Source organism: Salmo salar, chromosome 03, assembly GCF_965601325.2.
Source record: "Salmo salar chromosome 03, fSalSal1, whole genome shotgun sequence".
NCBI lineage: Eukaryota > Metazoa > Chordata > Actinopteri > Salmoniformes > Salmonidae > Salmo > Salmo salar.
Window position 1 is genome coordinate 39228428 of NC_138293.1, and position 13005 is coordinate 39241432.

The 13005-nt window shown below is 48.1% G+C and overlaps 1 protein-coding gene across 4 annotated transcripts in view; it reads left to right on the top strand.

Moving 5' to 3' along the window:
• The window catches only part of dnah9l (dynein, axonemal, heavy polypeptide 9 like), an 85927-nt gene that overhangs the window by 10948 nt on the left and 61974 nt on the right, over positions 1 to 13005 (top strand). Inside the window, exons 6-34 of one of the 4 annotated variants that reach the window (XM_082973493.1) lie at positions 60 to 176; positions 491 to 577; positions 773 to 931; positions 1026 to 1109; positions 1261 to 1419; positions 1592 to 1837; positions 2134 to 2358; positions 3305 to 3396; positions 3477 to 3603; positions 4862 to 4927; positions 4970 to 5056; positions 5152 to 5277; positions 5384 to 5491; positions 5594 to 5725; positions 6135 to 6295; positions 6557 to 6713; positions 6825 to 6970; positions 7061 to 7177; positions 7279 to 7417; positions 7486 to 7578; positions 8159 to 8353; positions 8426 to 8503; positions 8645 to 8777; positions 8921 to 9051; positions 9256 to 9404; positions 9498 to 9648; positions 9742 to 9873; positions 10010 to 10183; positions 10488 to 10692. In XM_082973493.1, the coding sequence (XP_082829619.1) occupies positions 60 to 176; positions 491 to 577; positions 773 to 931; positions 1026 to 1109; positions 1261 to 1419; positions 1592 to 1837; positions 2134 to 2358; positions 3305 to 3396; positions 3477 to 3603; positions 4862 to 4927; positions 4970 to 5056; positions 5152 to 5277; positions 5384 to 5491; positions 5594 to 5725; positions 6135 to 6295; positions 6557 to 6713; positions 6825 to 6970; positions 7061 to 7177; positions 7279 to 7417; positions 7486 to 7578; positions 8159 to 8353; positions 8426 to 8503; positions 8645 to 8777; positions 8921 to 9051; positions 9256 to 9404; positions 9498 to 9648; positions 9742 to 9873; positions 10010 to 10183; positions 10488 to 10692 (3976 nt within the window). Of the gene's footprint in view, positions 1 to 59; positions 177 to 490; positions 578 to 772; positions 932 to 1025; positions 1110 to 1260; positions 1420 to 1591; positions 1838 to 2133; positions 2359 to 3304; positions 3397 to 3476; positions 3604 to 4861; positions 5057 to 5151; positions 5278 to 5383; positions 5492 to 5593; positions 5726 to 6134; positions 6296 to 6556; positions 6714 to 6824; positions 6971 to 7060; positions 7178 to 7278; positions 7418 to 7485; positions 7579 to 8158; positions 8354 to 8425; positions 8504 to 8644; positions 8778 to 8920; positions 9052 to 9255; positions 9405 to 9497; positions 9649 to 9741; positions 9874 to 10009; positions 10184 to 10487; positions 10693 to 13005 lie in introns of those variants that run through there. The other 3 variants (XM_082973494.1, XM_082973492.1, XM_082973495.1) reach the window with 3 other exon arrangements.

Sequence of the window (13005 nt, forward strand, 5' to 3'; positions counted from 1 at the left end):
CGCCCAATGATCATCCTATGATGCCTATGATACCTTATAATGCCTTGTAACCTGTGTAGGAGCTGCCTGAGAAGTGGAAGAGTCTGAAAAAGGTCGCGTTTACAGTGAAACACGAGGTGGCCCCACTGCAGTCCAACGAGGTCTCCGTCATACGTAGGAAGTGTGTCCGCTTTGAGGTGAGGCGCACGCACACGCGTGTGTGTGGGTGTCCAGTGTGAGGTGAGGTTGTGTGTGTGTGTGTGTGTGATGGGTGTAGTATATCAGACACACACGATACCATCATGTGGAGGACCCTTACAGAGAGCTTAGCATATGCTGTGCAAACTGATCCATCTGCTTTTCTGAATTATAGATGTTAGATAAACCTACCCGACTCTCACCTGACCTGACCACCACTTCTATGCATCTAGCTAAATGTACTGCACATTGTAGCCTAGTCGATCTAAACTGTATGTTTTGAAGAATTCTACGTACGTATATCATCTTACAGATCAAGCAGCACGAGTTCAGAGAGCAGTTTCGCTCGGAGGTCATCTTCAGAATAGACGTGGAGGAGCCTTATAAGCTGATTGACAAGGTTACCATCTCACATTCACGAAGTAGGAGGCTGAAGGAGGCAGAGATTGAGGGGATTATAGGATATGTAGTTTATTGAGTGGGGAAAAGGCAGCCATTTCTTTACTTAGTCTATTAATAATGCGAGGGCTGTTTTGATATACCTAGGTATGCACAAGAGTTTTCTACAACTGTGTATCTTTGCTTGTGTGTGTAGTCTAACCGTGTTGTAGCAGTGTTGGAGGCAGAGATGCGTAAGCTCCAGGACACAGCTGATCTGTTCGAGGTCAGTTTCCCTGACTACAAGCAGCTCCGCCAGTGTCGCTCTGACATCATCCTGGTCAAAGCCGTCTGGGACATGGTCATCTTCGTCAAGGTACAAACCTCACTCTGATTGTAGCTGAAATGAATTCGTATTTTTTTCTGTCTTTCTCTGATTGTCACTCTATTGTATGTGATGTGTAACCCAGACCAGTATAGAGGACTGGACTAAGACCCCGTGGAAAGAGATTAACGTGGAGCAGATGGACATGGAGCTGAGGAGATTTGCTAAGGTGCTACATCCGACACACACACTTTCATCTGACAGATTTAAGGGAAATATCACGCCTTTATCTGAGTGTATGCTAGCTGATGCTATTATATTTGCTGCGTGTGTGACTATAATGCCTGTGTACATTATATATCATGTGAATGTGTGTGTAGGAGATGAAGACCCTGGATAAGGAGGTGCGTGTGTGGGATGTGTATCTGGGTCTGGAGTCGACGGTGAAGAACCTGCTGACGTCTCTTAGAGCGGTCAACGAGCTGCAGAACCCTGCTGTCAGAGAGAGACACTGGCAACAACTCATGAACACCACCGGGGTACACCACTCTCTTTCCCGTTGCATACTTCCCTCCGATTTGTTCTCTCTCTCTCATGTTGTCCCTCTCTCACCATCTACAGTCGGAGAGAGGTCAATGGCCAATGCTCATGAACCCCACCGGGGTACCACGCTCTCTCCCTGACCTTTTGACCTCTCACCTCTGACCCCAGGTGCGGTTTGTGATGTGGGAGGGGACCACTCTGGGAGACCTACTGGAGCTGCAGCTCCACAGGGTGGAGGACGAGGTCAAAAACATAGTGGACAAGGCAGTCAAAGAGATGGCCATAGAGAAGGTGCTAGCTGAGATTACTCAGACGTGGAGTGTGATGGCGTTGTCTTATGAGAAGCACCCCAGTATAGAAACTCCACTGCTCAAGTCGGACGAAAACCTGATTGAGACGCTGGAAGACAACCAGGTGACCTGCCACCCAATAACCCGATTCGTAGTCTCCTTTTTAGTTTAGTCCCTCTCTCCGCTCACTCAGTTCCACTCCAGGGAATACTGGAGTGCAGTGCAGTGCATGTCCTATTATTGTAGCCCGTCATCTCCTGAAGGGAAGAAGGTAAAACACTTAAGAGCAAAAACAATGGGAGAAAATTCCATAAATGTACAAGTAGTGAAAGGCCTAAAACTCCTTTGAAACCCCTTACTGTTTAACTACAATACTATTTCATTGGCCTAATTCATATTTTCTTACCCGGCCCCTCCTAGGTGCAGCTGCAAAACATCCTGATGAGTAAGTATGTGGAGTACTTCCAGGCGGAGGTGAGTGGCTGGCAGAGGAGGCTAATGGTGGCAGACCTGGTCATCTCCTCCTGGATGTCTGTCCAGAGGACCTGGGCCCACCTCAACAGCATCTTCACCAACAGCCACGACATACGCTCTCAACTAGCCCACGATGCTGAGCGCTTCCAGGGCATACACTCCGACTTCCAGGTAGATATACTACATAAAACACATACACTAATCCTTGTGAGTCTGTTGACACACACGTGCGTCAATCTAAGTGACATAATTTCAAAAATTCCCATCAAAATCCATCAGTTGGTTTTGCATGGGCTGCGTCTCAATCCACCACATCCGCTTATGTCGGCCTTCCGCATCAGCGGTGGAAGGTGGCTGAGGTACAGCGGTGTTTGTCACACCAGGAGACACCCCGAAACTCGTTCTTCTAGCGTCCCGAAAAACGTCTGTAGTGTCTGAGCGGTTTGGCCTATTATGACCACTCAATGGAAAGAGGAGACTCTCACGAACACTGCGGTGTTCTCCGTTTTGCTATACGACCCCCAGAGGTGTCACAGGACTCGTCTGAAGGTAACTTATACAAGCAAATGGAAGTAAGGAAGTCGCTTTGTACCCCCCCCCCCCCCAAATAAAAATCCTGAGCTTTCTTATATCTTCTAGATATAGGATACTTAAAAACCTTATTCTTTATGACTTATCTTTTTACTTTTTTGCCATTTATGAATGTGTTATTCACTGCGTTTCTATGGGCAATAGTGTAATAAAGGCCAAATTCTATATTTGATCAAATGCATTTTAAATATTTTTTGTATGCCTAAAGGAATCCTAAAATTCAAAATCAAATATCTAAATGATCCATGGTATGACCATCTTAAAACAATTCCATATGTTAGCTTAGTACACGCACACACACACACACACACTCAACTAGCAACAACAGACGGTCTCAACTAGCGCACAACACAGAGATGTTCCAGCAGGCATACACTCTGACTTCCAGGTAACACACGCACACTTCTGCACCCACACACTACCAGAACGAATGTTCCTCAAACACAAATCAACCATTCTGTTTTACAATGGTGACAGTGAGTAAGGTTAGTAATGACTTGATTCTGTATGTGATGTGATGAAACAGAACATGATGACAGAGGTTGTCCAGACCCGTAACGTGGTGGAGGTCACCAACCAACCTGGCTTCCTGGAGAAACTAGAGGCTCTGCAGCAAAGGTACGTGTGTGTGTGTGTGTGTGTGTGTGTGTGTGTGTGTGTGTGTGTGTCTGTACTAACTCGACTGTCTCTCCCCCCAGGCTGTCAGTGTGTGAGAAGGCCCTGGCTGAGTATCTGGAAACCAAAAGACTGACGTTCCCTCGGTTCTACTTTGTCTCTGCTACAGACCTACTGGAGATTGTCTCCAAGGGAACACAGCCCAAACAGGTGAGCATCACTCACCTGCTTTTTAATATACTTGTTGGCCAAAATCATGGGTATTAATATGGAGTTGGTCCCCCCCTTTGCTGCTATAACAGCCTCCACTCTTCTGGGAAGGCTTTCCACTACATGTTGGAACATTGCTGCGGGGACTTGCTTCCATTCAGCCACAAGAGCATTAGTAAAGTCGGGCACTGATGTTGGGCGATTAGGCCTGGCTCGCTGTCTGCGTTCCAATTCATCCCAAAGGTATTGGATGGGGTTGAGGTCAGGGTTCTGTTCAGGCCAGTCAATTTCTTCCACACCAATCTTCTACAAATCATTTCTGTATGGACCTTGTTTTGTGCACGAGGGCATTGTTATGGTGAAACAGGAAAGGGCCTTCCCAAACTGTTGCCACAATGTTGGAAGCATAGAATCGTCTATAATGTCATTATATGTTGTAGCGTTAAGATTTCCCTTCATTGAAACTAAGGGGTCAAGCCTGAACCATGAAAAACAGACCCAGACCATTATTCCTCCTCCACCAAACTTTACAGTTGGCACTAAGCATTCGGGCAGGTAGCGTTCTCCTGGCATCCGCCAAACCCAGATTTGTCCGTCGGACTGCCAGATGAACCGTTATTCATCACTCCAGAGAACGTGTTTCCACTGCTCCAGAGTCCAATTTTGGGGAGCTTTACACTACTCCAGCCAATGCTTGGCATTGCGCATGGTGATCTTAGGCTTGTGTGCTTCTGCTCGGCCATGGGAACCTATTTCATGAAGCTCCCGACGAACAGTTATTGTGCTGACGTTGCTTCCAGAGGCAGTTTGGAACTAGGTAGTGAGTGTTGCAACCGAGCACAGACGATTCTTACGTGCTACACACTTTAGCACTCAGCGGTCTCATTCTGTGAGCTTGTGTGGCCTATCACTTCGAGGGCTGAGCTGTTGTTGCTCCTAGACATATCCACTTCGCAATAACAGCACTTACAGTTGACCGGGACAGCTCTAGCAGGGCCGAAATTTGACAAACTGACTTGGAACGGGGGCATCCTATGACGGTGCAACATTGAACGTCACTGAGCTCTTCAGTACGGGCCATTCTACTGCCAATGTTTGTCTATGGAGATCGCATGGCTGTGTGCTCGATTGTGTACACCTGTCAGCAACGGGTGTGGCTGAAATAGCCAAATCCACTATTTTGAAGGGGTGTCCACTCACATACTTTTTGCCATGTGTACGATGATGATGGTGGTGTGTGTTTTGATGTGTGACCCAGGTTACCAGGCACCTGTTGAAGCTGTTTGATAATGTGGCGGACCTTCGCTTCCAAGACTCAGAGAAAGCGGGAGAGGAGGAGGGAGGAGAAAAGAAAGAGGGAGAGGAGGATGAGGGGGAGGCAGTTGCCATAGGAATGTACAGTAGAGAAGGGGAGTACGTACCCTTCTCCGAACCCTGCATCTGCCAAGGACAGGTAGGAACACCTTTGTGTGTGTGTGTGTGTGTTTGTGCGTGTTTGTGCATGTCTGTGTGTATGTCTGAAATGTATATATGTCTGCGTGTCTGTAGGCAGAGTGCTGGCTGAGTGAACTGGAGCGGACTATGCGCTCTACAGTCCAGAGGGAGATCCAAGAAGCCGTCGCTGCTTATGAGGACAAACCCAGAGACCAGTGGCTGTTTGACTATCCAGCACAGGTGTGTGTGTGTGTAGCCCCCAAACTCACCATTGCACTCAAAAGCATTGCTACCAAACAAAAATGTGCATGAATTTCAAAACTGTGTGTTGTCTTCCTCTGCCAAGGTTGGTCTGACTGGCAGCCAGGTGTGGTGGGCGACAGACGTGGGCATCGCCTTTGAGAGGGTGGAGGAGGGCTTTGAGACTGCCCTGAAAGACTACAACAGAAAGCAGGTACACATACACACGTCTGTGATATATCACCCAGGTCTCTTATACACAAACATTGTTGTTTTGTGGTTACGTGATGGTTATCTGATGGTCGTGCGTTGGTAGATCACCCAGCTGAACTCCCTGATCCATATGCTCCTGGGAGACCTGACTCCAGGTGACAGACAGAAGATCATGACCTTGTGCACCATCGACGTGCACGCTCGCGACGTGGTCGCCAAACTCATAGCACAGAAGGTAACATAACCGCTGCCCTCAGATCACAATTGGCTTTTATAAAAAGGTGAATGAACATAAAAATGACCTTGAAACAATTTTCGAACATGTTTCCCGGAACATAACCACTGCTCTGAGATCAGATTTACATGCTCTAATCATTTCACGTTTACATTTTAGTCATTTAGCAGACGCTCTTATCCAGAGCTACTTAAAGGAGCAATTAGGGTTAAGTGCCTTGCTCATTGGCTCGTCGCTTAGTCAGCTCAGGGATTTGAACCAGCGACCTTTCGGTTACTGGCCCAACGCTTTTAACCGCTAGGCTACCCGCCTCTTTTTTATAGGACTATAGGACTATAAAAGAGTCACTCTTAGATGCTGTTGAGGCTGGGTTAATAACAAATTGACTCTTGGGGGTTTGGTTTCCTAGGTGACAACGGGACAGGCGTTTGCATGGCTGTCCCAGCTGCGCCATCGTTGGGATGACGTGACGAGACACTGTTACATCAACATCTGTGATGCTCAGTTCCAGTTCTCATACGAGTACCTGGGCAATACCAACAGACTGGTCATCACTCCACTCACTGACAGGTACACACACAAGCAGGCATAAACTCTTCATATAGATGCTATAAACACTCTAAACTAGTTTACCCACCTTTTGAGGAAAAAAATGCATTTAATGTATAAGGAGCGTTACTTTACTCACCGTGAACTGCTATCAGCTTTTACCCACCTATTTCTTAACCACTACAGTGATGATCTCTGCAACTCACTATGATTTATCCCCCACATCTCTCTCTCTCTCCTCTCCCTCTCTCCCTCTCTCCCTCTCTCTCCCTCCCTCCCCAGGTGTTACATCACTCTGACCCAGTCTCTCCACCTGACGATGAGTGGCGCCCCCTCTGGTCCAGCAGGAACTGGGAAGACTGAAACCACCAAGGACCTGGGCCGCTCCTTAGGCATCATGGTCTATGTATTCAACTGCTCCGAACAGATGGACTACAAGGTAGGTGTTCACAAACTGGTAGAGCCGCGTGGAGACACTGTTTTTGGCTATAACATCATCTGCGTTTGTGTGCTTCCGAATCCCCAGTTTCTTTCACCACCTCTTCTATAGTCCATAGGGAACATCTATAAAGGTCTGGCCCAGACGGGCGTGTGGGGCTGTTTTGACGAGTTCAACAGGATCTCTGTGGAGGTGCTATCTGTGGTGGCGGTACAGGTCAAAACCATACAGGACGCCATCAGGAACAAGAGACAGAGGTGAGGGACTCCTAGCTAGCTAACTAATGGAATTGAACAAATCCAAGAGGCTTTGTGTCTTTCGCTAAGGTTTGTGTTCCTGCTTGTCAGGTTCCATTTCCTGGGTGAGGAGATCGAGCTGAGGCCGACCGTAGGGATTTTTATCACTCTGAACCCAGGCTACGCTGGGAGAACTGAACTACCAGAGAACCTCAAGGCCTTGTTCAGGTGACACGCGCGCGCGTGCGCACACACACACACAGGCTGAATTGCAAATCGACCCACTCCGTCTCTCCCTTCAAGCTGAATGTTCACACTCTCCAATCTAGGCCGTGTGCGATGGTGATTCCTGACTATGAGTTGATCTGTGAGATCATGCTGGTTGCTGAGGGATTCATCGACGCTCGCCTGCTCGCACGCAAGTTCATCAGCCTGTACACACTCTGCAAGGAGCTGCTCTCTAAACAGGTACAAACAAACAAACAAATATACAAAGAAACACTCTAATACTGTGCAATACTGCTTATGTGTTGTAGGACCACTATGACTGGGGCCTGAGGGCCATCAAGTCAGTGCTGGTGGTGGCTGGATCACTGAAGAGAGAAGACAGGAGCAGACCAGAAGAACAGGTAACACAGTGTTTATCAACCAGGGTGTCGTCCCCTAATGGCCATACTATAGAAGCTATATTGGTGTCCCCATATTCCCGTCGGTCTCTGTAGGTCTTCATGATGTCCCTATATTCCTGTCTGTCTCTATAGGTCTTCATGATGTCCCTATATTCCTGTCTGTCTCTATAGGTCTTCATGATGTCCCTATATTTCTGTCTGTCTCTCTAGGTCTTCATGATGTCCCTATATTCCTGTCTGTCTCTATAGGTCTTCATGATGTCCCTATATTCCTGTCTGTCTCTATAGGTCTTCATGATGTCCCTATATTTCTGTCTGTCTCTATTGATCCTGATACAGTATGTCCCTATATTCTGGTCGGTCTCTATTGATCCTGATACAGTATGTCCCTATATTCTGGTCGGTCTCTATTGATCCTGATACAGTATGTCCCTATATTCTGGTCGGTCTCTATTGATCCTGATACAGTATGTCCCTATATTCTGGTCGGTCTCTATAGGTCCTGATACAGTATGTCCCTATATTTCTGTCTGGGTCTAAAGGTCCTGATTAATCCCTATATTCCTGTTTGTCTCTATAGGTCCTGATGCGAGCGTTGAGGGACTTTAACCTTCCCAAAATAGTGACCAGTGACGTCCCTATATTCCTGGGTCTGATCAGTGACCTGTTTCCCCAGCTGGATGTCCCCAGGAAGAGAGACCCAGAGCTGGAGACAGCTGTACGACAGTCAGTCAGTGAACTACACCTGCAACCTGAGGAAAACTTTATACTCAAGGTATAGCAATGAAATTAAATGTAATGTCTGCACACTGTTTGCCTTAACACCCCCCCCCCCCTTTCTCACTAGGTGACTCAGTTGGAGGAGCTGCTGGATGTCAGACACTCAGTGTTTGTAGTAGGAGGAGCTGGGACAGGGAAGAGCCAGGTAAACCCACTAACAAACACATTCACACAAATGAATCGAAGCCAACAGTATTAAAATGTCCTCTATGTAACTCCAAAGCATTTTGTATGTCAACGTTACGTCTTTGAGGTTTTTAACATGTGGTCATTTGTGGTTGGACAGATTTTGAAGACCCTCCACAGAACGTATGCTAATCTGAGGATGAAGCCTGTGTGGCACGACATCAACCCTAAAGCTGTGACCACAGACGAACTGTTTGGCTATCTACACCCTGCTACCAGAGAATGGAAGGACGGTCTGTGGTCTGCACACGCACCCGCGCACAGAGACGCACACAGAGACGCACACAGAGACGCACACAGAGACGCACACAGAGAGTGTGGAGACTTGCTGTTCGGGTTTGGTCAATGTTGATTACATTTATTTTGGTCATTTTAGGCCTGTTCTCCTCCACTATGAGGGAGCTGACACGACAGGTGGGCCATGACGGGCCCAAGTGGATTGTTCTGGATGGAGACATAGACCCCATGTGGATAGAATCCCTCAACACTGTCATGGATGACAACAAGGTGTGTGTGTGTGTGTGTGTGAGTGTGTGTGTGTGTGTGTGTGTGTGTGTCTCTGTCTCGTTCTTTCTCTTTCTCTCCATCTGTCGGTAATGACTTATCTTTCTCCTCCTCTCTCACTGCCACCTCTCTCTCCCCCTGTGTCTTTCTTTTATGGTACTGATTACTCTCCCCCCTCCCCCGATCTCTCTCTCGCTCTCTCTCTAGGTGTTAACCTTGGCCAGTAATGAGCGTATCAGTCTATCTTCCTCCATGCGTCTGCTTTTTGAGATCAGCCATTTGAGAGCGGCAACCCCAGCCACAGTCTCCCGCGCCGGGATACTATACGTCAATCCACAAGACCTGGGCTGGAGCTCGTCAGTACACACACTCATGCAGGGACACACACACACACACACACACACACACACACACGAATGCCCACTCTCACAATGTATTCTGGCCCTCAGGTACGTCACAAGTTGGATTGACACCAGGCAGGCCCAATCAGAGCGAGCCAACTTGACCATCCTGTTTGACAAGTACGTCCCCTACTGCCTGGAGCAGGTCCGCTGTAACCTCAAGACCATCACTCCTATACCTGAGAACAGCATGGTGCAGGTAACACACACACACACCGATGTCCAATCAGACACTGTGTTCTCTGTCTGCTATCCAATCAGACACTGTGTTATCTGTCTGTTGTCCAATCAGACGCTATGTTCCTTGTTGGACTGCCTGCTGACAGAAGACAACACTCCTCCTGACTCTCCCAGAGAACTCTATGAGATCTACTTTGTCTTCGCCTGCGTCTGGGCCTTTGGAGGAGCTCTGTTCCAGGACCACGTGAGTGTTTGTGTTCCGTGTGGAGTGTGTGTGTGTGTGTGTGTGTGTGTGTGTGTGTGTACTCTCTGTCAGTGCCAGCAACCCATGTAACTCTACCTCAGCTAATATTTATCTGCTCATTCATTGTCTTTTCCAGTTGATAGACTATCGAGCTGAGTTCAGTCGCTGGTGGTCGAAGGAGATGAGAGCGGTGAAGTTCCCTTCGCAGGGCACAGTGTTCGACTACTTCATAGACTCAGACACTAAGAAGTTCAGTCCCTGGATTGAGAAGACGCCCCAGTTTGAGCTGGAGCCTGATGTCCCCCTACAGGTCTGTACTTGTTTCGGCTCCCTTAGTGAAGTGTACTTATTGTAAATCTCTCTGCATGAGAATGTGTTCGGACTGACTAAGTTTCAGTGGTGTGCCTTTCGCAACAGCAGTATGTACGTGTGTGTGTGCGTTTTAGTGTGTTGTTGTGAATTTGTGACGTGAGTGTATGTGTATGTCTGCATGTGTATTTCTGACTCTGTGTGTGTGTGTGTGTGTGTGTGTGTGTGTGTGTGTGTGTGTGTGTGTGTGTGTGTGTGTGTGTGTGTGTGTGTGTGTGTGTGTGTGTGTGTGTGTGTGTTTCCAGACGGTGCTAGTCCACTCGGCAGAGACCATCTGTCTGACGTACTTCATAGACCTGCTGTTGCAGAGAGGCAAGCCTGTGATGTTGGTGGGGAACGCTGGAGTAGGGAAGACCATCCTGGTGTCTGATAAAGTAGCCAAGCTAAAGGAGGACTACATGGTGGCTAAAGTCCCCTTCAACTACTACACCACCTCGGCTATGCTACAGCGTGAGTCACCAGTGGCCTTTGTCTGCCACCGTGTGCCGTAGTTGGAGTTATACCTGCCTGGTTCCATTTCAATTACTAGACCCACTTATTAGAGGGCAACCAGGGATGGAACCAAACCAATCTCTGCCCTCAAGAACTGATTCAGTATCAGCCCTCATACCTCACTGGTGATTCTAGTGTGCCATATTTTAATGGACATGATGTTTAAAAAACCCTAGAGTTGATGTCCAACAATCCACTTAGCATAAAACAAAAATCCCCATCAAAATACATCTGTTTAAGCTAGAGTCGCTGAATTACATGCGCTGACCAACTGGCAAGTGTCTTCACTGACATTTTCAACCTCTCCCTGTCTGAGTCTGTAATACCAACATGTTTCAAGCAGACCACCATAGTCCCTGTGCCCAAGAACACTAAGATAACCTGCCTAAGTGACTACCGACCCGTTGCACTCACGTCTGTAGCCACGAAGGGCTTTGAAAGGCCGGTCATGGCTCACATCAACACCATTATCCCAGAAACCCTAGACCCACTCTAATTTGCATAAGGAACACTTATGTGAGAATGCTATTCATTGACTACAGCTCAGCGTTCAACACAATAGTGCCCTCAAAGCTCATCACTAAGCTAAGGACCCTGGGACTAAACACCTCCCTCTGCAACTGGATTCTGTACTTCCTGACGGGCTGCCCCCAGGTGGTAATGGTAGAAAACAACATATCTGCCACGCTGATCCTTAACATGGGGGCCCCTCAGGGGTACGTGCTCAGTCCCCTCATGTACTCCCTCCTTCACTCATAACTGCATGGCCAGGCACAACTCCAACACCATCATTTAAGTTTGCCGATGACACAACAGTGGTAGGCCTGATCACCAACAACAACAAGACAGCCATGTGGTGCCAGGACAACAACCTCTCCCTCAACGTGATCAAGACTAAGGAGACGATTGTGGACTACAGGAAAAGGAGGACCGAGCATGCCCCCAATCTCATCGATGAGGCCGTAGTGGAGCAGGTTGAGAGCTTCAAGTTCCTTGATGTCCACATCACCAACAAACTAACATGGCCCAAGCACACCAAGACAGTCGTGAAGAGGGCACGACAAAACCTATTCCCCCTCAGGAGACTGAAAAGACTTGGCATGGGTCCCCAGATCCTCAAAAGGTTCTACAGCTGCACCATCGAGAGCATCCTGACTGGTTGTATCGCTGCCTGCTATGGCAACTTCTCGGCCTCCAACCGTAAGGCACTACAGAGGGTAGTGCATATGGCGCAGTACAACACTGGGACCAAGCTTCCTGCCATCCAGGACCTCTATACCAGGCGGTGTCAGAGGAAGGCCCTAAAGGAAGGCCCTAGTCATAGACTGTTCTCTCTGCTAGCGCACGGTAAGCAGTACCGGAGCACCAAGTCTAGGTCCAAGAGGCTTCTAAACAGTTTCTACCCCCAAGCCATAAGACTACTGAACATCTAATCAAATGGCTACCCAGACTACTTGCATCGCCCCCCCCCCCCCCCCCCCTGCTTTTACACTGATTCTACTCTCTGTTATTATCTATGCATTAGTCACTTTAATAACTCTACCCACATGTAAACTACCGTTCAAAAGTTTGGGGTCACTTAGAAATGTCCTTATTTTCCGAGACAGGATGTAGGCGAGGCACAGATCTGAGGAACGGTACCAAATATTTATGTCGCATTGAAGGTCCCCAAGAACACAGTGGCCTCCATCATTCTTGAATGGAAGAAGTTTGGAGCCACCAAGACTTTTCCTAGAGCTGGCCGCCCAGCCAAACCCAGCAATCGGGGGATAAGGGCCTTGGTCAGGGAGGTGATCGAGAACCCGATGGTCACTCTGACTGAGCTCCAGAGTTCCTCTGTGGAGATGGGAGAACCTTTCAGAAGGACAACCATCTCTGCAGCACTCCACCACTCCACCAATCAGGGCTTTATGATAGAGTGGCCAGATGGAAGCCACTCCTAAAAGGCACCTGACAGCCCAGTTGCAGTTTGCCAAAAGGCAACTAAAGGACTCTGACCATGAGAAACAAGATTCTCTGTTCTGATGAAACCAAGATTGAAATCTTTGGCCTGAATGCCAAGCGTCACGTCTGGAGGAAACCTGGCACCATCCCTACGGTGAAGCATGGTGGTGGCAGCATCATGCTGTGAGGATGTTTTTCAGCGGCAGGGCTGGGAGACTAGTCAGGATCGATGGAAAGATGAACCGAGCAAAGTACAGAGAGATCCTTAATGAAAACTTGCTCCAGAGCGCTCAGGACCTCAGACTGGGGCTAAGGTTCACCTTCCAA